Source organism: Aphanomyces invadans (genome assembly GCF_000520115.1).
Source record: "Aphanomyces invadans strain NJM9701 unplaced genomic scaffold supercont1.19, whole genome shotgun sequence".
Taxonomy (NCBI): Eukaryota; Oomycota; class Saprolegniomycetes; order Saprolegniales; family Verrucalvaceae; genus Aphanomyces; species Aphanomyces invadans.
This window is the reverse complement of record NW_008580164.1, coordinates 291,711-313,459: the sequence shown is the minus strand read 5'-3', so window position 1 is coordinate 313,459 and position 21,749 is coordinate 291,711. Positions and strand designations below refer to the sequence as shown.

The 21,749-nt window shown below is 56.2% G+C and overlaps 11 protein-coding genes across 12 annotated transcripts; 5 read left to right on the top strand and 6 right to left on the bottom strand.

Moving 5' to 3' along the window:
- The first annotated feature begins 584 nt into the window (after positions 1-584).
- Positions 585-2,265, top strand: H310_08939 (hypothetical protein). Its single transcript, XM_008874869.1, has 2 exons — positions 585-1,625; positions 1,678-2,265. Exons 1-2 carry the CDS (start codon positions 609-611, stop codon positions 1,864-1,866), a joined length of 1,206 nt encoding a protein of 401 aa, XP_008873091.1. The 5' UTR covers positions 585-608; the 3' UTR covers positions 1,867-2,265.
- On the bottom strand, positions 1,900-4,014 carry H310_08938 (hypothetical protein; the record flags this gene model as incomplete). Its single annotated transcript, XM_008874868.1, has 9 exons — positions 1,900-2,229; positions 2,277-2,457; positions 2,520-2,603; positions 2,662-2,829; positions 2,886-3,077; positions 3,131-3,246; positions 3,297-3,507; positions 3,562-3,849; positions 3,899-4,014. The coding sequence occupies 9 exons, from the start codon at positions 4,012-4,014 to the stop codon at positions 1,900-1,902; spliced, it is 1,686 nt and encodes a 561-aa protein (XP_008873090.1).
- A 54-nt stretch (positions 4,015-4,068) lies between these two features.
- Positions 4,069-6,270, top strand: H310_08937 (hypothetical protein). The gene is made up of 2 exons (XM_008874867.1): positions 4,069-5,173; positions 5,225-6,270. The coding sequence occupies exons 1-2, from the start codon at positions 4,085-4,087 to the stop codon at positions 5,714-5,716; spliced, it is 1,581 nt and encodes a 526-aa protein (XP_008873089.1). The 5' UTR covers positions 4,069-4,084; the 3' UTR covers positions 5,717-6,270.
- On the bottom strand, positions 5,726-6,277 carry H310_08936 (hypothetical protein). Its single transcript, XM_008874866.1, has one exon. The coding sequence runs from the start codon at positions 6,237-6,239 to the stop codon at positions 5,814-5,816; it is 426 nt and encodes a 141-aa protein (XP_008873088.1). The 5' UTR covers positions 6,240-6,277; the 3' UTR covers positions 5,726-5,813.
- Positions 6,278-7,873: 1,596 nt separating this feature from the next.
- Positions 7,874-9,346, top strand: H310_08935 (elongation factor 1-alpha; the record flags this gene model as incomplete). The annotated part of the gene is made up of 1 exon (XM_008874865.1): positions 7,874-9,346. The coding sequence occupies one exon, from the start codon at positions 7,874-7,876 to the stop codon at positions 9,212-9,214; it is 1,341 nt and encodes a 446-aa protein (XP_008873087.1). The 3' UTR covers positions 9,215-9,346.
- A 393-nt stretch (positions 9,347-9,739) lies between these two features.
- On the top strand, positions 9,740-11,759 carry H310_08934 (hypothetical protein). Its single transcript, XM_008874864.1, has 2 exons — positions 9,740-10,478; positions 10,532-11,759. Exons 1-2 carry the CDS (start codon positions 9,816-9,818, stop codon positions 11,657-11,659), a joined length of 1,791 nt encoding a protein of 596 aa, XP_008873086.1. The 5' UTR covers positions 9,740-9,815; the 3' UTR covers positions 11,660-11,759.
- Positions 11,760-11,976: 217 nt separating this feature from the next.
- H310_08933 (hypothetical protein) lies at positions 11,977-12,775 on the bottom strand. Its single transcript, XM_008874863.1, has 3 exons — positions 12,571-12,775; positions 12,366-12,514; positions 11,977-12,318 (listed from the first exon to the last, which is right to left on the bottom strand). The coding sequence occupies exons 1-3, from the start codon at positions 12,745-12,747 to the stop codon at positions 12,123-12,125; spliced, it is 522 nt and encodes a 173-aa protein (XP_008873085.1). The 5' UTR covers positions 12,748-12,775; the 3' UTR covers positions 11,977-12,122.
- A 420-nt stretch (positions 12,776-13,195) lies between these two features.
- Positions 13,196-18,662, top strand: H310_08932 (hypothetical protein). Its single transcript, XM_008874862.1, has 9 exons — positions 13,196-13,406; positions 13,457-13,701; positions 13,748-13,874; positions 13,921-15,340; positions 15,394-15,514; positions 15,576-16,076; positions 16,129-16,411; positions 16,458-16,536; positions 16,582-18,662. The coding sequence occupies exons 1-9, from the start codon at positions 13,208-13,210 to the stop codon at positions 18,044-18,046; spliced, it is 4,440 nt and encodes a 1,479-aa protein (XP_008873084.1). The 5' UTR covers positions 13,196-13,207; the 3' UTR covers positions 18,047-18,662.
- Positions 18,047-18,666, bottom strand: H310_08931 (hypothetical protein). The gene has a single exon (XM_008874861.1). It carries the CDS (start codon positions 18,651-18,653, stop codon positions 18,168-18,170), a length of 486 nt encoding a protein of 161 aa, XP_008873083.1. The 5' UTR covers positions 18,654-18,666; the 3' UTR covers positions 18,047-18,167.
- Positions 18,667-18,824: 158 nt separating this feature from the next.
- On the bottom strand, positions 18,825-20,532 carry H310_08930 (hypothetical protein). The gene is made up of 4 exons (XM_008874860.1): positions 19,726-20,532; positions 19,549-19,675; positions 19,291-19,503; positions 18,825-19,239 (listed from the first exon to the last, which is right to left on the bottom strand). The coding sequence occupies exons 1-4, from the start codon at positions 20,505-20,507 to the stop codon at positions 19,069-19,071; spliced, it is 1,293 nt and encodes a 430-aa protein (XP_008873082.1). The 5' UTR covers positions 20,508-20,532; the 3' UTR covers positions 18,825-19,068.
- Positions 20,533-20,581: 49 nt separating this feature from the next.
- Positions 20,582-21,730, bottom strand: H310_08929. Of its 2 annotated transcripts, XM_008874858.1 has the most exons (7): positions 21,641-21,730; positions 21,525-21,585; positions 21,357-21,481; positions 21,255-21,298; positions 21,163-21,207; positions 20,875-21,106; positions 20,582-20,822 (listed from the first exon to the last, which is right to left on the bottom strand). In XM_008874858.1, the coding sequence occupies exons 1-7, from the start codon at positions 21,677-21,679 to the stop codon at positions 20,706-20,708; spliced, it is 663 nt and encodes a 220-aa protein (XP_008873080.1). In that variant the 5' UTR covers positions 21,680-21,730; the 3' UTR covers positions 20,582-20,705. The 2 variants fall into 2 exon arrangements, with proteins under 2 accessions (XP_008873080.1, XP_008873081.1); XM_008874859.1 differs by having other exon boundaries at positions 21,357-21,585.
- Positions 21,731-21,749: the final 19 nt, after the last annotated feature.

The window sequence follows — 21,749 nt, the reverse complement described above, 5'->3', positions numbered from 1 at the left end:
GTCGTGCATCGTTGCGCTTTGCTTGGCTTTAGCCATGACCACACGTCGAGCATTCCAATTGGACTGTCATATTCAAACGGCGTCTCATAGCTCCCATTGGTTGATGAGATATCTCCAAAAATGTAACCGTTCCCTCATTTGTGTCCCGCAGTGTACCAGCATTCAGCCGTGCATCTGCGAAGGCCAAGTATTCGTACATGCAAACGCTGACTGGTGGAGCATGTAGGATGGTCGTCCGCTCATGTTGCGGATGGAGGAGGCTCGAACACAGTGAATGCCTTGTGTCCTTCGTGTAGTTGTACTCCAGGCACCGACATGAAAAAGTGACAAGGACAAGTTGCTTTTTTGGAACCGATTCATCACAACGTTTGACGACGGCTCCTTGACCGTGGACGAACTCAAGAAGTGCCCATCGACCTCAATAGCGTACCATCGAGATCTTCCATGCCTAGAATGGGTCCGTGTCACGACCTCCCTTGTTGGAGCGCTTCTTCCCCTGGTGTTGGACGAGGCACTTTTATCCGGATAGTCTCGATTATCCGGCTCTTGGTGGCACGACAAGTGGGATATGCGACATCGTTTGTGCAAGTCGCCTATCCAGAGGGTGCATGCCGAGGCAGGTCACGGTTGAGCCGCCGGCGCCACGGCCGCCGCCCCCACCAGGCACAGTGCCATACGCTGTGGGGGATTACGTCGAAGTGGCAGGTCGACTCGGGAACGAGATCTGTCTGTATATCGTCCAGATCCTGTCGCTGTGGACGTCGCCGTACGTGGGGTTCACGGGGCTGTACTACTACACCCCGCGGGACTTGGGCGACAAGATCATGGCGCAGTTTCCATCAAAGGCATCGACCCCCCACAATATTACGGCCCCCGAGTCGTCATCCTCGGGCGCCAATTCGTCGACAGACGCTGCAGCGACCACAGCGACCGAAGTGCACAAGTGCGAGGACCAAGAGATCTTCCAGTCGACGTATTCGGGGGACAACCACGTGGCCGCGATCGTTCGCAAGTGCAATGTTGTGTCTTCATCGGCGTTCCACCACCAGCTCGTCCACAGCCCTGACGTCGGCAGCACATATCTCTGCCGGTACGCATTCCACGCGTGGAAGTTCCCATCGCCCTTTACCAAGCTCATCACGGACGAAGATCGTGTCAGAGTTCGACTCGGGGACGACTGCCAAGTTGACGTTCCTCCATTTCAAGAGCCGACCAAGTCCCCGATCGACGCCAAGACAGATCGAAAGACCGAGGTGGTCGAATGCCTCGATTTTCCGCCAGACGAAGCCGTCGATGCCACAGAAGCGACCCCACACCACCACGGCCTACGGAGATGGGAGCCACGCCTCGCGGACGCAGCTCCGTTGACGGCGTTCCTCACCCTGGTCGAATGCATTCAAATCGGTGTGGGCAATGTCGTATATGCTTGGCATGACAAGGCCAAGGAACAGATCCTGTCTGTCCTGGAAGAGTACACGGGCGACCACAGCTTTCGCGTCGTGTACTTGGACGGTTCGGGTTCCCTTGACGTGGACGTCCAGTTTGTCCGCGGCCTCGTTAGCACCGACGAAGCGCTCATGCTGCTGCACGACGCTGGATACAACTACCGCATCGCCACCGAGCAGGTTGGTGCCTTCCGATCCTCGACACGGTAATCGACGGAATTTGTGACTCCAGGTCACTCAACTCGTGAGCGCGAGGTCCGCGGCGGCCGTCAAATTTGTCCGCGACGCGCACGCCGACGACGGCGACTTGTCCGATGCAAGCACGGCATCCCACAACTCGTCGTCCCCGCGGTCGATCAAACGCCAATGCAAACAAAGTTCGAAACCACCTGGGAAACCCACGGGTGGTGCATTAGACTAACGAGCACGACCTCTGTGTATATTCCTGTCGTGGTCACAACGAGCACAGTGGAGCCAAATCCACGAGCGCCTGGTCGTTCCACAGAGCGTCGTCGTCGTCGTCACGGACAGTCGCAGCGTAGCGACTCGCAGTCTCGCGACCGAGCGCGCCGTACGCCCACAAGAGACGTTTGAGGGGCGTGTACATGTTGAGGCTCGCGTAGTACTCGAGCGCCGAGACCTGGCTCGTCGAAAGTTTGGCCTGAACGAACGATGGGTTGGCCACGAGTGCCCGGAGCTCGTCCTCCGTCCACGCATCCAGTTTGTTGACAAAATTCACTTGGGCAAATGGCGACAGCGAGGCAAAATCGAACGACGTCAGCGCCTACGTCGATGAGGGTTTTCTTGGACATGGCTGGGCGACGACAGCACCTTGCGCATCGTCCCGAGCGCGACGTTGGCGGCAGTGAGCTGCTGAAGCATGCCGAGCGGCTCCGTTAGGGCAGGTTCCTCCGTCGGCGAAACCTTGATCCGTGTCAATGTTGCATTGCGTTCCATGGCTCCCGCCAACGTCGTGAGCCCGACAGCGAGGATGCCGGGGTTTTGGCTCAAGCTACGGCATGCGCGAGTGGTGACGACGGATGGAAACATGCCAAGTCACTGGCGTCAACGCACTCGATCGAGGTGAGCGTCGTGTTGTGCAGGAGGCTGTCGGCCAGCGAGACGCACCCCTTGCATGAGGCTTGGGTGGCAGATAGACTAGACATGCCCCCGGTGACTGCGACGTGCAGAGAAGAGACAGGTGGGTGGGCTGTACTTGAGGGACTTGAGGGGAATATTCGCATGGAGCACTGTGGCGATGGGGCACAGCGCCGCCGACCCAAGGGGGTTTTGCGACAAATCGAGGGTTTCGACCGTGTCGTTGACGGCGAGAATCGCCGTCAACTTGGTCACGCACGTGTAATCCAGGTCGTTCTGTGGCAAACTGGAGCGCGCCATATATTCGAGCAAATGAGCCAAGTGCATGAGTGGACGCGATACCTCAGCTCGCGGATCGAATGATTCGCGCGAAGGGCTTCGCAGAGCGAGTCGATGCCGTTGTAGCACACTTGATTCGACACGTTGGTCTGGATCGCGTTTCGACCCATCTCCAAGTAGTGGATGGACGTCGTGTGCTGCAGCCCGAGCGCCAAGAGCACGAGCCCGTCCGACCTCAGGTGGACATTGTTCAGGCTATAGCACCCACTTGAAGTGACGACAGGCGATGTGATGCAGCTCAAACCGACATGACTCGCGTGAGCTTGGAGCACTTGGCCAACACGTTCGCGAGGAGCTCCACGCCGCCAAAGAGGTTTCGTCGACCCTCGGGGCCTGTGAGATCATTGCTCGAGAGGTCGAGAACCTGTGCTTGCGTGCATGATGAAGTGAGAAAGGAGGGATCGATGGAGATACCTCGACCAACGGCTTCTTCTTTGCCCCAACAAAGGCGGCAATCGCAGCGACGTCAAGGTGATCGCCACCGACGCGAGGTAGCACCACGCGCTTTGACCGCACCACTGCAGTCACCAACTGCGTGCGTGATGCTGTGAAGAACTCGACTTTCGGGCCGCACGCTGCCGCTAGACGCAACACTGCAGTCGGGACGATCTTGGTGCCGGCCACGCTGGAACGCCATGCAGGTGAATCCGTCCAAGCAGACGTCGATGCGTCAACGTACTTCAGCGAAACAACGATGCACGACGAGGTGCTCAAGTAATTCGCAAGCGACTCGACGAGGAGGTCGCTCAAGTGCATGTGGGACAGGTCGACGTTGGTGACCTTGGCGCGCCCAAGGGCCGTGATTCGTTGGATGCAGCTCTCGTTTTGAGAAAGCCCAAACCCACCATTGCGGAAGAGAAACTTTGCGTCGAGGACAAACTTTTGCAGCGTGTCCGTGGTCGTCCTCCGCCTCTCTTCGTCAACGAGTCGACGCGCTTCTTCGAACGATGGGGCTACATCCACTGATCTACAGGAACATCACGGTCATGGTTGCAACAGCCACATTTACAGCGAACCGTCGGCCTTCTGCCGCATTCCGGTCCACTGGCTCAATGGACGCAAGAAGACGGCAGCCCGTGGACGCGAGGACCGTCTTCTTTGCGGCCGACCTCGGTCGGGACGTGGCCGCCATGGAATTCCCCTGCCCACGTGAATGATGTTGGCGGTTTCAGGTTGAAACCGTCAGCAGGCGTCTTCAAATCATGGAGGCGGCCGCGGCGTTCACGCTGCTGCTCGTGCAAGATCACTTGAAGTTCCATGGACTTTTTGACACTCTGGCGACGTTCTCCAAGGAACTCACGGCCAAGGCAGTGTCGGTATCGCCCGACGTGTGGTACGAAATGGCGCACGGAATCGGGATCCACGGCCTTATGCACGACTACCCACACGAATCCACACTCACAGCGCTTGTGCATGTTGCTGTGGTGGAAAGACAGTCACGGCTACGAGCCACGGCTCCATCGATCGTTCACGTCACGCCAAAGGCATCCCGGCATCGCCCCCCCACATCCACAGGAGCCGGCAGGTCGACACCACTACAAATGTCCGCGTCGTCACCATCGCTGCGGCCAAAGTCGGCGTCAGCAGCAGTCGTGGCAACTTGTGCCTCGGCGCCCACGCTAAAAACCGCACTAACCTCGCCGTCACGTGCGGTCATCCCAGCGACAGACCGTCCAAGCAGCTGCAGTTCCAACAACCAGCACGACGAACAGACTAAAGCACACCGCGGAGACGGCCGACTGCTCAAGTCTTCAAAGGCGCAGCAGCGCGAGACACCGGCGCGGCTGCCGCAACTCAAAGCGATCGAGGCAGCAATGCGGGATTTCGCCCAGCCGTCGAACCGCAAGCCATTGAACAACGCGATGGCATCAGCTCCATCCCCGGTCGAGTCATCGTCCTCGTCCATGATCGTCGAGCCTGCCGCAGCCAGGCAGTGGATATCGGACGACGTCCGATTGCGCCAAGTCCGTCGTGGCTTTGCCCATGTCCAGCAAGAGGTACAAGTACACCACAAGACCGAGATGGTGCTCAAACACCAAGGCGTCGGGAAAGCCATTCCACCGCGCCCGAATGAACGCGTCGTCATCGCATGCAGCCTCTGTCTCCATCCATTTCAAAAGCACAACCTGGCACATCAAGTGCCGTACAAAGCCGTCATGGACCTGCGCCGCAGTTGGGACCCGCACATGAAGGAGCTCCATCCGACCCGGGCACGACCGCCGACGTGCTACGACTTGGTGCGCATCTGCGCCTTCTGCGCGCAGTTCGTGCAGGAGTCTGAACGATATCGGGTACGTTGGTCGTTCGCCTAGTGATCACAGATCTGAATGCCGCCGGTGTAGCCAGTGGGTGGAGTCTCCGCGACGGACGTCCAAGCCAGTCAGACGTCTGCGACGAACCGGCGCATGACGACCGTGGAGGAAAATGGAATGAATGATCCGTTCGCATGCGATCCCATCCTCGACGGCGACGACGACGCCGACTCGGAGACCGCCATGTTGTTGGCCAGCCGTTGTTCGATCGGAGGCGTGATCGGCAGGAACATCCGCTATCAATTGCAGAACACGCACACGGTCCGCAACTTGTCCGAGGCGGAATGGGACGTCATCTCGATCGCCAAGCACCAGCACGTGGCCGAGTTCAACGGCGAGATGGTGCCGACTGTCCACGACATTCGCCGATCCCCTATGTCCATGAAGCGACTGCTCATGGACGCAACGAAGCTGGCGCCACTGACAGAATCCAGCAACCACTCCGACCGACCTTCACCCACGGCAACGGACAGAAGGCACTCGACGGAAGAGCCAGCCGCCCACTGCAACGTGTATCGATAGTGCCCATGATGTTATGGTACAATGACGGGGGGATGGTTATTAATACGAAGGAAATTGGATAAGTCACACAAAACGCTGCCAACGCTACACTGATGAATTACTTCTTCGTCTTCTTCGGCTTGTCCGACGTTACCTTCTTGGCATCATACTCTGCCTTGGCCTTGGCAGCGGCCGCGACGAACTTTTGCTTCTTGTTGTCCGGGAGGGCTTTCCACCGCGCACCTAATTCCGAGATCACTTCCTTCGCGCCCAAGCTAGGTTGTTCCTTGATCACGATCGGGCGTTCTTCTGCCATAAAGAGGAAATATGCAGTCAGCGGGCGCTTTTGCTTGGGCGTGCCGTCCGCGTTCTTCTTGGACAACTTTCGCTTTGGGCCCTTCTTGGCCGCGACAGCGGATTTTTTGGTCTTCTTTGTCACCTTGGGCTCGTCGTCTTCCTCGCTCGATTGATCAACGCTGCGCTTCTTGTCGGTGGGGTCGAATCGTTCGACCTTGGTCACGCTGCGGCCGCTGCGAGTGCTCATGGCGAGTTGGATATTGACCCCACCTTTCTCGTCAGGCGACATTCGATTTTTTGAAACGCAACTCAAATGGCCCGCATGCTGATTGGCGGAAAAAATTCGAGATTACACAGGAAAATCGAAGGTAACCAATCACACAGTGGCATTTTGGCGACGAAGCTTTATGATTGGATGGTACCTTTTCGCCATCAAAACCTCATTCCAGCAATATTGCTCGGACGGGTGCAATCTGTACACGACGATGTGATTGGTCGGCAACGATTGCGATGCAAAAAAATCTTTGAATGGAAATTGGAAGGTTGACATAGTATACAGAACGGCAATAAAAATTACTCGGATGTTATGGCAAGTGACATGAACACTTTTCTCGTCGTGGAATCGTCGAGGTATCGCTTTCATGAACGTTTGATGGATGTGATGCAATCGTTTGTTTTGGTCGTGCATTCGTGGAAAGGGGGTTTCTGGGGTGAACAATTTGGCGGCAACTTCGTCGACAACTCGTCCGCGGTGGGAGGCATCGTGCGAAGGGAATGGGCATGAATTGAGACTTGTGCTTCTCTAATACATCGTGCGAGCATCGCTTGACGGGGTAGGCAAAGCACGAAGCGATTGCTCTCATGGGAACCATTCGTGTGCTTCCATTGAATTCTCCTATGTGGTGACCACGTTCGCGAAACTCGTTACCCGACGATGCCTATCCATATCAGTGCAAAATATCAAGTATGGTGTGAGGATATTGCGTTCACGATCACCAGTACATGCACACGTCTCGTCGTAGCAACATGACCATTCCACTGACTGTGCAGTTGCTCTTCATCTGGAAGGCAAGGAAACTTTCCTCCTTGGAGACTACTACAAGGCCCTCCACTCAGTGCATCTGTTACACTTCGACGTGGAAGCTGCAGGCGTCCCCTTCCGAAATGCAGGTTGTAGTTTGGCAATGGAAGGCTCTACCATGACGCGGCCAACGCTTTGGTCCCTCCATGAATGGTAAAATCCCAAACACTACCGCCTTCACAACCACACCATCCTCCTCCTTGAACGCTGCTGCCTTGCTACAATTGATGCGGCTGCGCCATCGCCTCGACGGTAAAAGCAATGTGAGTTGTCGAGTCGGTGGACCAAAGCGTCCAAGCAATGTCTGGTGGTTATTTATCATCCAGAATCGGTTACAAAGTCGGTTTCATGATCGAATGATGGTCAACTCCCAAAATGATGGGGCCCCCCCACGTGGGGTGGTGTCCTAACACCTTTCAGCCCACCTCGTTTATAGAAAACGCTGCCCCTCCTACGAATTTTCATACAAAAACCAACATATCGGTTGTGTTCGTGTTTGGATTCATTGACCCGACATAAACGACGCGATTGGTAGTTCTAAATTCGTGGAATAAAAGGTATGCGATTGGTGGAAATGGGGAGGGGTGGGGGTAAAAGAAGTGGAGGAGAATGCAAGCCACTCAATATGCGGTCTTGGTCGCAAGGAGGTTTGACTTGGAATTTGTATTGTTATTCCCGCGGACTTTGGCCCACGACTTCATTCTCAATTTTTCGTTGCAGATCAAAAGGTGCGTCCGTTGGCACCACGAGGTGGCTGCAGATCGGACCGAGGCTGATGGGAGTGCGCTTAGGAATTCAACATGCCCAAGGAAAAGACCCACATCTCTTTGGTCGTCATCGGTCACGTCGATGCCGGTAAGTCCACCACGACCGGTCACTTGATCTACAAGTGCGGTGGTATCGACAAGCGTACCATCGAAAAGTTCGAGAAGGAAGCTGCTGAACTCGGCAAGACCTCGTTCAAGTACGCCTGGGTGTTGGACAACTTGAAGGCCGAACGTGAACGTGGTATCACGATCGATATCGCCTTGTGGAAGTTCGAATCCCCCAAGTTCTTCTTCACGGTCATTGATGCCCCTGGCCATCGTGATTTCATCAAGAACATGATTACGGGTACCTCGCAAGCCGATGCCGCCATTTTGGTTGTTGCCTCGGGTGTCGGTGAATTCGAAGCCGGTATCTCCAAGGAAGGCCAAACTCGTGAACACGCCTTGTTGGCCTTCACCTTGGGTGTGCGCCAAATGATTGTCGCCATCAACAAGATGGATGACTCGTCGGTCATGTACGGCGAAGGTCGTTACAACGAAATCAAGGAAGAAGTCACGAACTACCTGAAGAAGGTCGGCTACAAGCCCGCCAAGATCCCCTTCGTTCCTATCTCCGGCTGGGAAGGTGACAACATGATTGAAAAGTCGCCCAACATGCCTTGGTACAAGGGACCTTACCTCTTGGAAGCTCTCGACGGCTTGAACCCCCCCAAGCGCCCTACCGACAAGCCTCTCCGTCTGCCTTTGCAAGATGTGTACAAGATCGGCGGTATTGGCACGGTCCCGGTCGGCCGCGTTGAAACCGGTGTGTTGAAGCCTGGTATGGTCGTGACCTTCGGTCCCTCGGGTCTGTCGACGGAAGTGAAGTCTGTGGAAATGCACCACGAATCCTTGCCTGAAGCCGTCCCCGGTGACAACGTCGGGTTCAACGTCAAGAACGTTGCCGTGAAGGACTTGCGACGTGGTTACGTCGCGTCCGACTCGAAGACGGACCCCGCCAAGGGCACGGAAAACTTCACTGCCCAAGTGATTGTGTTGAACCACCCCGGCCAAATTGGCAACGGGTACTCGCCCGTGTTGGATTGCCACACTGCCCACGTTGCGTGCAAGTTCAAGGAAATCACCCAAAAGATGGACCGTCGTTCGGGTAAGGTGCTTGAAGAAAACCCCAAGTTCGTCAAGTCTGGTGATGCCTGCATGGTCATCTTGGAACCCACGAAGGGCATGACTGTCGAATCCTTCCAAGAGTACCCTCCTCTTGGCCGTTTCGCCGTGCGTGACATGCGTCAAACCGTGGCTGTCGGTGTCATCCACTCCGTCACGAAGAAGGAAGCTGGTGGCAAGGGCAAGGCCGCTGCCGGCAAGAAGAAGTAAACGGTGTAATGTTTCAGATCTGCGACCCGTTTTGTCAAAGAAACGGTGATTTTGAAGATTGTGTTCACTTCTCCGGTGCGCTCGTGCCAACGTGGCCCAGTGTGCATTTGCATTGGACCTAAGTAATATACAGATTTGTCTACGGCGTATTGCAGGCTGTTCATTTTCAGTCAAATCTGTGCCTTAATTGAGTTGATGCACGAGGTAGAGCGACTTGAGCTAAATTCTCGAGTGACATTCTCTCCAGAGGTTCATGACGTGGCCTTTGTTGTGGAACAGGTCGACCTATTCCTCAATTCCGCCCCATCGATTGACTCTCTGCTGAGTGGAGTTCATTGTAACAGCTTGTCATGGACTGCCGCCGTCCCGCTCAGCATGGCTCAACACCACCAAGCAGCTTGGGTTGTTAACTTGGCATCGGTCAACCAGGCCGGTTGATTGGTTGATAGTAGTGAGGGAATGACATATGATTGGCTAATCCGTACAAAATGTGTCCTATCAAAACGCAGCATTATTGGTTGATCGGTGACGCCGACATCGATTCCAAACGGCTTTGCCAGAGCAGCACATTGTGCATCCATTGCCGCTGCTCTGCTTGCATATGCTGGTTTGGCGGTCGCGCAACCTCACGAGATCCAAGTTCTTGTTCGCTCTTCCTCGACGTTGCTTCACAGACGACGCATCTTTATCCGTGCCATCGACACCTCCTTGTCGCCCGCCGCTTCGACTCACGTCCCTCACAACCATGGACGTAACACGCCACAACTTTGCCGAAGCTTTGGTGGACCTTGAAAAGCAGCTTGCTTTGCCATCGTGTCGATTTGTCGCGATCGATACAGAATTCACGGGCCTGGCACCGTCCGAATTCACCCGCGAGAAGATCATCGACACGCTAGAAGAACGATACGCCAAAGTGCGTGCGTCTGGCGAGAACTTCCTCATCACACAATTCGGTGTCGCCCTTGTGCATGTCGCCGACGGCTCCGCGGAAATGGATGAAGCGTCCAACACGTGGATCTCGTGCTGGAACTTTTTCGTCTTTCCGCGTCCGTACCAGAACTTCGACGCCCGGTTCCTCTGCCAAGCGTCGTCGATGCAGTTCATGGCCGAACATGGTTTTGACTTTAACAAGTTCATTCGCGATGGCATTCCGTACTTGTCTCGCAAGTCTGAGATGGCCGTGCGCCGTATCCACGAGAAGTCGATCGCCAATCTCGGCAAGTCGCCGCCAGAAAAAATTAACGTTAGCCGCCACTTCGACAAGGTACGTCAAACAACGCCGTTTGCTTGCAGCGTTTTTGATGTTGCTTCCAATAGCTCTTCATGACAGAGTCGGTTGAGCGCATTGACACGTGGCTGGCAAACTCGGACGCGGCGATGCCAGAACTCTTTATTTCTGCGCGCAACTCGTTCCGCCGACTCCTTGTCCTGCATGCTGCGCGGTTCCTTGCCACCCATCCCGACGCCAAGTCGTTGTACTTGGAAACGAACGAAAACGGCGTGCGCCTCATTCGCACGACGTCGTCGTCCGAACACGACTCGCTCAAGAAGCGAAAAATCGACGAGTTGAACAATGAAGTAGAAGCTGCGATCGGGTTTTCCAAAGTGATCCAGCTGCTTGGCAAGTCCGGCAAGCCCGTCGTGGGCCACAACTGCCTCTTGGACTTTGTGTACCTCTTCCACCAGTTTGTCGGCCCGTTGCCGCCCACGCTTGTCCAGTTCAAGCTGCAGCTCGGCAAGGCGTTCCCGGTAATTTTTGACACCAAGCACCAGGCAATGATGTCTCCAGCCCGCGACGAATTCGAGTCGACGTCGCTGTCGGCCATGTTCGAATACATGCGCGACCACCTGACAATTGACGTGTCGACGCTCATAAACGCGGACGAGTCGTCGTCGTACCATCGAGCATTGAAGAAGCCCGTCGATGGCGAAGCACCCATGCCGTGTCATGAAGCTGGCTTTGACGCTCTCATGACCGCCATCGTCCAGCTCGGCTTCACGTCGCTGTCGGCTAACGGGTGGTCAAAGGAGCTGCCGCTGGACCTGCGCACCGACTTTCGCCATCTCACGTTATACGAGAACCGCATCAACTTGATGGCCGTGGACCGGCCGTCCTACTTGGACATTGGCGACGTGGAGCAGGAGCTCGATCGCCGCCACGTGTACGTGCTGTCTGGGGATGCGACCGCCCTGAAGGAGTCCCGCCCAGACGACCTCTTCGCGCAGTCGCGAGTCAACCGCGTTATTCGCGAAGACAAGGAAACCTACGTGTTTTTATCCGAGCCGTTGGAAGGCGACTTGCCAAAACCAGCGGACGACAAGCTCGTGATCTCGCCCTTTGCAGAATACTTGAAGAAACACGGATCGAAAGCACTGGACGACAGTGAGACAGCGAGCAGCGCAGGCGACGATGCTCCGCCCTCGCGATGGTGTACCATTCAGTAAAGCAGATAGAAACTCTCTTTCGATCGATCGCGGAAGCGTAGATGTGGGCATAAACTATTCGATTGTGTCGAGGGACCTCGGACTGCTAGCACGTCATTCCACGCAATTTGGCAGCCATGCCAGCAGTTGTCGTCGCCATGTCGCGTCGCTGACGTTTCGACAACGTGGCTCCAGCCGCTCATCAGCACTCTCTCCAACACAACATAGCCAGTGCTACATGACTGTGCAGGGTTGGCAAGGCCCATGGGCGCCGCGCGAGTGGGCAACGACCTGATCATTGGAATCTGTGCATGTACAACCAACGGGCAGGTTGCACAGTTCAGTCCGAGGAGAAGCTTGTCGAAGCTATAGCGTGCGCCACTTTGTTCAGTTAACTGGTGCTGCGGAAGTTCCATGATGTCGCCCGTCATGCTCTGCAATGCGTTTGTCGTGTGATCATCTACGGTGCAATGCCTTCACGTGCCTACTCGTCGTCCTGGCCGAGGGACTCTTGAGCTGTCGCTTCGTCCTCTCGTTTCGTCCAGCAGGACGCGACGCCTGTTTTCCATCGTTTGTCGAGAGCCTCGATTGTGCAAGGGAATGGCTTCTTGTGCATCTTGGTCGTCACTCGATTGTGCTGTTCGCACATCCACAAAGAAAAGTCAATGCGCGAGTTCACCCTGATCGAGAAAGCGTAAGGCGGGCATCGACATGGTGGATAATGTACCGAGGTGGAATCTCAACGATCGACTCCTGAAAGTCCACCGCGCAGTGCTTGCAAGGGTACAGTTCAGCCAATGACTTGATAAATGATGTTGCCTGCGACTTGACTGCGTCAGAAGGCACCTGTGGGTAGTACGCAGCCATTGTATGTAGCTACTTCGACCAACAACATCAGGCGTGTCCTCATAATGCGAGAGACGTAACAGTACCAGTCCCCACGTCGCACGCCCGAGCTCTTCGCGGTCGAGTGGACACTCCGCACGAGCTGACGACGAGTTCGTAGACGCGACACCTTCCTTCTTGACCTTCGTTTTGCCAAGCACTCCCGATCGAAACATCTCCGTCTTGGAGTGGCATACAGGATCGGCGCAGTTCGGATCCGTCATCGTGGTGGCGTCAAATTCTTGGTGAAAGTCTCCGGATAAATTTCGGACACCTTGGTGTTTGAAATTAGGGAAATAATAGTACTACTAGTAGTAAGAGGACATACTACTGCACAAGAAGTAGTACGTACTTCGAAGTATAAAATACGTCTCAATTTTCGCAGTCCAATATGACGATGTGTCGTGTCTTTAGCAACACAGTATATATATGCATGCCCACGTTCGCGGGCAACTACAAGGAATCCAAATGGAACGAACAATACTGGTGCAGTGTTAGCGCCATGAAGTACTGGATGGTGCCGTGGAAGACGGTGCAGTTTGTCCTTCACACGTCCAAAGTGCCCAGCTCGTTGAAACGCCTGAATGAATCGGCATGGGAATTTTTTAAAATTACCTTGCCGTTTGTATGTATTTTCGAGGATTATTAAATAAATTGCGCAGATCGTTTCTTGTGACGACGTTCATGTCCAAGGTGAGGTCCATCTTCATGCGCAGCGACAATGCAGGGGACCCCAAGACAACATCGCGTGTGTCACCTGCCACGGAGCTGGTCGTCGACGGAAATACTGAAGCTCCTAGGGTCATATCGTCCCCGTCGCTCGCAAAGCAACCAACGCTTCCTACGCAGCCGACGTCAACCTATGGCCGGCTAACGATTCGAAGTACGGCAATCTTCCGATGACGCATCATCTTGACTGCAGTGTCACACTAGTCATTGAGGGATCGGACTTGCCCCTGGCAAAGCTTGATCCTGCACATGGCACAACGTCGTCCACGGCAACGTCAGGTTGGGTGAGAGCACTTCGACGGAGCTCCCTCACTGGGCGCAAGTCGACCCTCGATACGAAAATGACGTCCACTGCGGCTGCCATGTGTGTTGTGGTGCATCTCACAGGCGAGCCTCAGCACATGTACTCGACAGAATGCATCCTGGCATCTCAAGATTCGTGGAACGAGGTAGTGTCATTGCGTCGTCATGCTGCACCTACAGTTCCATCCACAGGAGTTTATGGTCGATACGGTGTGCTCGGATGAAGTGCTGACGCTGTATGGCATTGACCGAATGCAAAATCCTCCATACTTCGACTTGTTCGTCGACATGGCACACCACCCATGCTGCATCGGCAAAGGTACCTGTCATTCCAAGCCAGAATTCCGCGCCGACATCCAACGTAGTGACGATTCCGCTCTCACGTCTCCCCGACAACCAAGAGATCGAGCAATGGTATTCGTTCACAGGCAACACGACGTCCCAAACGTTCACCCGGGCAGCGATCCGCGTCTGCGTCAAGTTCACGTCGATGGCGATCGCTCCATCGAGCCCGATGCATCACCACCAGCGGCACCCAAGCTTCATCGGGCACCCTTCTTCCGACCCAGCAACCCACGTGGATGAAGACATTGACGACGACTCGGCGACGGATCTCTGCCTTCCTACCGCCTTGATCGACTACGTTTTGCTGGTCGGTCCCTCGTCAGTTCTCCCACATTCGTCCAAACCTTCTTCGAGCCATGACGTGCGTACCCCCGGTCAAGACAATATCATCTTAAGGCGTTATCCCCAAGACGACCGAACGGAATTCCCCTTGCCCACAAAGATCGAATGGTTCTGCTTTCCCGGAGGGTACGAAGTCACGACCAGTGCAAGTCGCCCCATATCCAAGCACTTTACCTTTGTCCTGTCCGGGGGCGCCGATGGTTTGTCCAAGTGTTATGGCTCGTGCATCCTCGTCTTCGAGCCCGTCCAGGAGTCAGCAGGCTCGTTGCAAACTCGTTGGCATCCAATCTGTCTGTGCATCTTGTCGCGGGTCCCCATGCTCGAGTTTATGCAAGACGCCGCCATCGCGCTCATGTGGCAATACCTGGACAACGCCGCGCTGGCCGAAACTTACTTTTATGAGCTCGCCATGGTCGTGCCGCGTCCCGTTCGAGACATCCTCGACGTGTCCATTACACTGGCACGGTGTACATGGCGGCTGTCGCTCCCTCGGCATGCGCACGCCGCGCCGTTCCCCGAATATGCCGCGCTGCCGTCGTTGGCAAAATCGCATCGTGACGACGACGGCGCGCGCACTGAACCGACGTCGATCCTGCTCCCACCGCTCCCGTACTCGATGCACGTGTTTTTCAAGTGTTTTCCTGTAGCCGTGGCTGTCAAAGCGGTCGTGCTCGCGCTGTGTGAATACCGCATCGTTGTCCACTCGACGCAACTCTCCCTCCTGTGCCCCATCACGGAAACCATCAAAGCCCTCATGTACCCGTTTCGATGGCCCCATCCGTACGTGCCCATGCTGCCGCGCATCCTGTCCGAATACGTCCAAGCGCCGCTCCCGTACATTCTCGGTGTGCACAGCGCGTGGCTTTCGAGTTTATTTGAAGCCGGGAAACCCGAGCACCTCGTCCTTGTCGATGCCGACCGAGGCACCATCACGCTGTCCACAACGACTACCGACGCAGGGATTCCATCGCTTCCCCTCGCCTTGACCCGCGACCTCCATGCCCGGCTCAAGCGCTTTATGCAAGAACCGTGGAGTCCCGTCATCGAACACAACATTCGGCTGGCATTCGTCACGTACCTCACGACGATGCTGACAGGGTGCGTTGGAATCGCCATGTGAATGGATTTCACGGCAAGCGATGTGGTGTTAGCTACCGCGACTGTCTTTTTTTCGTCAACTCGAGCTTTCCCGTGTTCAACCAGCGGCGGTTCCTAGCGACCTACGTGGCCGCCGACATGATTCCGTTCATGACCAAGTTCTTGGTGACTCAGGTACGCGTGTGTGGCGTCCATGGCGAATGATGCACTTGCCTCGATGGACACGTGCTTGTAGACGTTTGAAACCTTTCTGGAGACCCACAGCTCGAGCCACATGCATGCATTCCACGCGATATACACGCTGGTCTGCAAAGCGCAGGGGTCGCTGTGGCTCAAAACGCGCCACGTCACCGACTGCGGCGAATTGTACGCGTGTCCGAACAAAGTACTGACCGTGTCGATGGACCAGCCGACGACTGCGCCGGGATCGTTGGATGCCATGGCTCGAGCCATTCAATTGCTTCCTCTCACGGTCCACACGTCGACGAGCAAAGATGACATGGCGCTGCCGAACCCGCGTGTATGGACACTGGAAGATGTGGCCGCGACGGTCGGGCTCGACAAGACTGCGCTCGAGAACGCCGTGTATCGGACGACTGGCGGCGGTCACGACGGGCTGTCAAATACGTTGCATCGCCAGCTATCGACAGAGGAAGAGAAGGTTGAGCAGAGCATGCACAAATGTTTGGTTGGCATCTTCTCGTCCGACGACACGCTGGTGGACGGCGTGCGCCAGGTTGGTTGTAGCTAGCGATGGTTTCCGTCTGGATTCCACGAGTTGCACGTAGGCGTGCGAAGCCAGTTTCAAGGCACAGTACGCGCGCGAGCTGTTTGTGCTGATCCTCATGCAACCGCACCATCGGTCTCAATCTTCCGACACGTACATCCCGCGAGGGTCGGGAAGCTGCCTCGGTGACGTGGGGTTTCGATTGCTCGTGCACTTGGCGTCGGTCATGCTCGAGCAGTGCGACATCCACGAAGACTTTGCCAACGCGCGCGGGCTGCTCCAAGTGTCAGCGCAATTTTACCGGGTCGTCGAGGTCGCAAACCCCAAGCAGCAACGCTTTGGAGGTACCTCGCCGGTCATCCGTTTGTGCTGTCCTTACGCACGTTCCAGGCGCGCGAGAGTACTTGCAGCAGTCGCTCAAATCCCAGCCGATCTGTCGATCTCTCGACATGTGGCACCACGCTTTTAGGTTTGTTTTGTTGTTGTGGGCAAGCACGTAACCCCGTTGTTGTAGCCGCGACATGGAAGCCGCCATGAAGTCGGACGATGCCGACGTCGTAAGCGACGACTTGTTCTTTTCGCACATGGGATCCCTCGTCTACGACATGCTCAACGTGGACGTCCCAGTTGGCAAGGTCCACACGTTCGTGTCGGCAATGTGCAGCACGTACTCCAAAGGAAAGGAACTCCAGGACACGCTGGCGCAACTCGTCGAGAATCTCCACCGCGCGCTCGTCCTGTCCATGGAGATGTCGCCCGGGGGCTCGTCGTTATCGTCGCCGCGTCATCCTCCAGGATGGGCATTTGCCACCCCGAACGTCGGCGTTGTCCCCACGTCCGTGACCGCATACGACCTGGACACGGTGATTCGCCGCAAACTGTCCAATGTGTCGGACGTGTCGAGCTCGTCCGACTCGGCGGCCAACATTTTGATCGCGGCGCCGTCTCCGATCGCATGCCTTGCCGTCCACGGCGAACATGTTGCGGCGGGATGTCTCAACGGGTCCATGCACCTGTACGCGCATGATACCTTGACCACGTTGGACGGCCATCTCGCGCCCGTCACCCAAGTCCAATTCCGTGGCCATGCGCTCATTTCGACGTCGTACGACGCCACCGTCCGCGTGTGGAACCTGCACGCGCAAAACTCGACGTCGCTGTCCCCGCGACGATCCAAGCCATTTCTGCGCTTCCTGGCAACGGACGTGGACACGTGCCGCGTCCTTCGCGGGCACACGGCGCCGATCGTAGCGCTCGAGCTGGGCAAGCAGCTTGCGGTCGATCGGGTCCTCCTCGCAACGGGGTCGTGGGACAAGTGCATTCGCATCTGGGACTCGGTCAAAGAGACGAGTGTGATGCACATGGTGCACTCGAGCGCTGTCACGTGCTTAAAGTTCATCGCGACGTCGTCCGGGCTCGTCAGCGGCGACGCCGGCGCTGGCTTGGACGTGTGGGATGTCCATACCGGTCGGAAAAAGGGCCACTTCACCGCCCATCGTTGCGGCATCAAGGAGCTTCAAATCGCTGGCGACCGGCTCGTGAGCGCATCCAGTGACCGCAGTTTGAAGGTGTGGGATGTGAACTTTCGAAGTGGCCAGAGTTGCACCCACGTCCTGATGGGCCACAGCGGCCCCGTCACGTGCGTCGCGCTGGGCGGGCCGGCCGACCCGACCATTTGTTCGGGGTCTGCGGACGGTGTCGTCAAGGTGTGGGACCTCCGCGCGACGGGGAAAGGGGCGCGGCTCGAGTTGAGTGGCCACGGGGGCCGCATCACGACGCTGCAACGCGACTTCACCAAGGTGATCTCGAGCAGCGAAGATGGCACGTTGCGCGTGTGGAATATGCATACCGGCGTGTGCGGCCAACTCCTGGCCGGGCACATGAGCGGCATCACGGGAGTCGGGTTCCAAGACCCCAACTTGCTCTCGGCGTCGTGGGATGGCGCCGTCCGCGTCTGGGACGTCAACGTCGACTCGTGATGGATGTAAAAATGGGATTATTTATTTAGTTTTTTTAATGATTATTTATTCGAGGTAGAGATGTGCAGTGATGTATGATGAACGGTGACGAGGGTGACGCCGTCGGGGACATGGAGCATTTCTACGTCATCCGAGAGTGGAGGCGGACTTCATCACGGTCCTTCTTCCTGTTCAAGTCCGGGACGCACTTGGTGTCGAACGCGTACACGTCGCTCGCGATCGCGGTGCCGGTGTCGACCGAACTGTCGCACACGAGGATCATGCCACGTTCGACTTTGACGGGATGGGTCCTTTGTTTCACTCCCTTGCTCTTGAGCACAGGTTGACTCATGTTGCCCGGTTCAAAGCCCATGTACAGCCCTTCGCCATTGTGCAATGCGATCTTGTAGTTGTGCCAAGGGCACTGAATCGCGACGACACCGTCGAGATCTTCGATGTCTCCGCTTCCAAGCGGTCCACCGTGGTGGTAGCATGCTTGATCGATGCAGTAGATCACGTGACGGTGGTGCACAAGAAGCACGCTCCGCCCAGTCGACGGAAGAAGCACGCAGCGCCGCGACTCGTTGGGCAGGTCCGCCTCGGCACACACTGGCACGAACAACGCCATGGCGGAGGCAGAATGAATGTGTCGAGAATGATAGTCTACGCGGCGGCGGATGGAAGCCGCGTGAAAGGATGGAAGGAACTGCAATCTGCCGGCTGGAGGTGCAAAGAGACCCAGCACTGTCGAGGGAGCCGCGGTGACATCGTGGTCCCTCTCAACAGCTCCCACGTGGCATGGAGAGAGGGCTGCGCGTCGTGTTACGTGGAGCCAGCTTGGACGGACGTCTTTCGCGTGCTCTACGCGGTAGACCTCTGCGTCTGGGTGTATTGTTGCGAAGTGGCATCGTTCTACACGAGCTGCTGGAGCTCTGCTACAAGGACGTCTTCTTGCGGTTCCGTTGGCTGCTCGCGCCGCCGTCCGTCGTCGTCGGACGTGAGGATCATGTACATGACATTGTGCAACGTGAGTGGGTGTGTTTCTATTCGAGTGCGTCGTCTGCGACGTCCTCTTCTTCCTCCTCGTTGTAAATGTTCTCGGCCATTTGCCAGATCTGCAAGATGTTGTCTTCCGATACGGACGCGACGACCCATGGATCGTTCGGGTTCCACGAAAACTCCGACACCTTGGCGGTGTGGCCTCCGTGAATAAACTACGCACACGAACGACGCGTTGGACTCGCACGAGGATCTTGGCGACGTACCAACAACTCGGGTGGCCCATCCTCGGCGTCCTCGGCGCTCTGCTCCTCGCCGATCTTGCTCAAGTCCCACACGTGCAGCCGACGGTCCTGCGAACACGACCCCAAGATCGTCTCGTTGTGTGGGGACCACTCGACTTGGTGCACGTCTTCGCTGTGGCCGGCAAACGTGTGGAGCTTGGAGCTCAGGTTTCGCATGTCCCACAGATTCACCGTCTACGGCCGCGCTGTCATGATGCACGATGACCAAGCCAGCCGTACCTTGTCGGAAGAGCCCGTCGCGAGCAAGTACTCGCTGAATGGACTGAACGCCAAGCTGTTGACGGGCGCGTCGTGGGCGTTCACGGACGTCAACGGTTTGTCGTAGCTCTTGACGCGCATGTCCCAACTGCGGCACACATGATGAGGCGACGAGATATGCATCCTCGATGGACGTACATCAAGAGCTTCTTGTCGTCGCCGACAGACCCAAACAACTTTTGGTGGTGCATGTGCCATGCCACGTCCCCAATCACGTCCGTGTGGCCCGCGTACTTGTTCAACGGCTTCACGACCTTGCTAGCGTGCGCAACGTCCCATTCGCACACAACGCCGTCGTCGGACCCGCTGATCAAGTGGTGCGACTGGTGCGGGTCCCAGCACAATCCGTACCCTTCTTTCGTGTGCCCGACGCATCGAAAGTCGGGATTGCAGCCCGATCCGTCGGCCGGTGTCGACGGGTGCTTGGAGATGTCGAAAATGTACACCTCCGACGACACCGTCTTGGTCGCGACAATCAGGTCGTTCTGGGGCATGTACCGCGCACGATTTACTTCGCCGTCATGGTTAATCTTGATTTGAACTTCGACTTTCCCGGACGCGCCACCAAACCCGCCCAATTCGGACGTGTCGTCGTCGTAGTTGCGCGCGTCGATCTCGGTGTCTTCCAACGGCAAACGGACTTCCGCCACCATCAAGTAGTTTTGCGACTCACCGTCCGTGTGTGTTCCAAGAAGCAGTTTGTGGCTCGAGTAGTCGTTGCCGTTGCTCGTGTGCACCGTCGGCAACCACTGCACAGTCAACGACGGCCAGTCCAGTGCGTGCGTCATGACGAGGTCGTACAGGAACGGCGTGTTCTTCTTCCAGATCTTGTACTCTTCTGCAATCACACGCTCCTGTGCTGTTTCTTCGACGTCGCTTCCATGCTCGTCGGCGTGCGCCGCTGCAGATCCCTTGGACATCTCGGCCACGTTTTTGGAGGGAAAAACGGCAAGTGACCGAATATGCTGGGCGCCGTGGATAATTTTAATAGAATAGATGCTTGGCATATTTTAAATGATGGAAATCAAATTCAAGGTAGGGTTTCTATCGGGAATGACGAATTAAAAATAACGCACTTGACCGGATCACTCAGTCCCACCCGCCAAATCCACGGCCGCTCACCGCAGCGGCTTGCGGCACGGCGCGCAGTGGTAAGGCCGGCCGGACTTCTGATGTTCCTGGAGACAGGTTTCGTGGACACGTGTGGCGCAGTTGGACGTCTTGCACCGCACACTCTGCGTCTCCAACGTAAGAGCAACACCAGCCACGACATCATTTCGGGCATACCTGTAGCACATCCGAGTGACAAATCATGCATTCCAGCACCCCCAGCTCTCGAATGAACACACTGAGCTCGAGGAACGCTCGAATCCCAAGCGTGATCTGGTCGTCGTTGAATATGCTGATGCCGAGCCACTTTTGCTCGAGCAACTGGTCGACCAACGCCCGGACGTCGGACACCTTATTCGCTCCGTCGCGCAAATTCATGAGCTCCATGCGGTCGATCTCTCCATCCTCACTAAGAGTAGGGCACGCATTGAGATCATCCACGTGACTAGGCCCATGGACACCTACTTTTCAACGATATGCACGATCGCCTTCCGAAAGAACACGATTTCCCTTCAAGAACCGCATGTGGCACATCGAACTGGATGACGTGTACCCACCAGGGCTTGAAATTGTTGCTCAACGTCGATACACCGTCGTTGCTCTACGCAGATCGATCCCGTTGGCTAGTGCGATACCGAGAACGCGATAGAACAGAGTACCGTGTTCACAACCCCCACGTACACGTGGCCGTTGTCGTGCATGGCTTGCTTGATGTCCAACGAATACACTCGAAGCTCCTTCGACATGGATTCACGGAGTTCGTCGACGTCGTCCATGGAAAAATCTACCACAATAGGTCAGGACAGGATGGCATCACCCCCTCCAACCGCGATCGAATAACTCGTCGCATGCCACCTTGAACTCTGTGTCCATCACCGCCCCATTTGCCTGTGTAGGCACGAGTATCAACAGATATCCATCATTTTTCAACGTTTTCCCTCACCAAAAGGATCTGAAGCAGCTTCTGCTTGGCCTCATTCATCGTGGAATCGGCGGTGTTGGCGTCGGCGGCGCGGCTTCAGGTGCGCTGGCGGGTACAATGAAATAGAGTC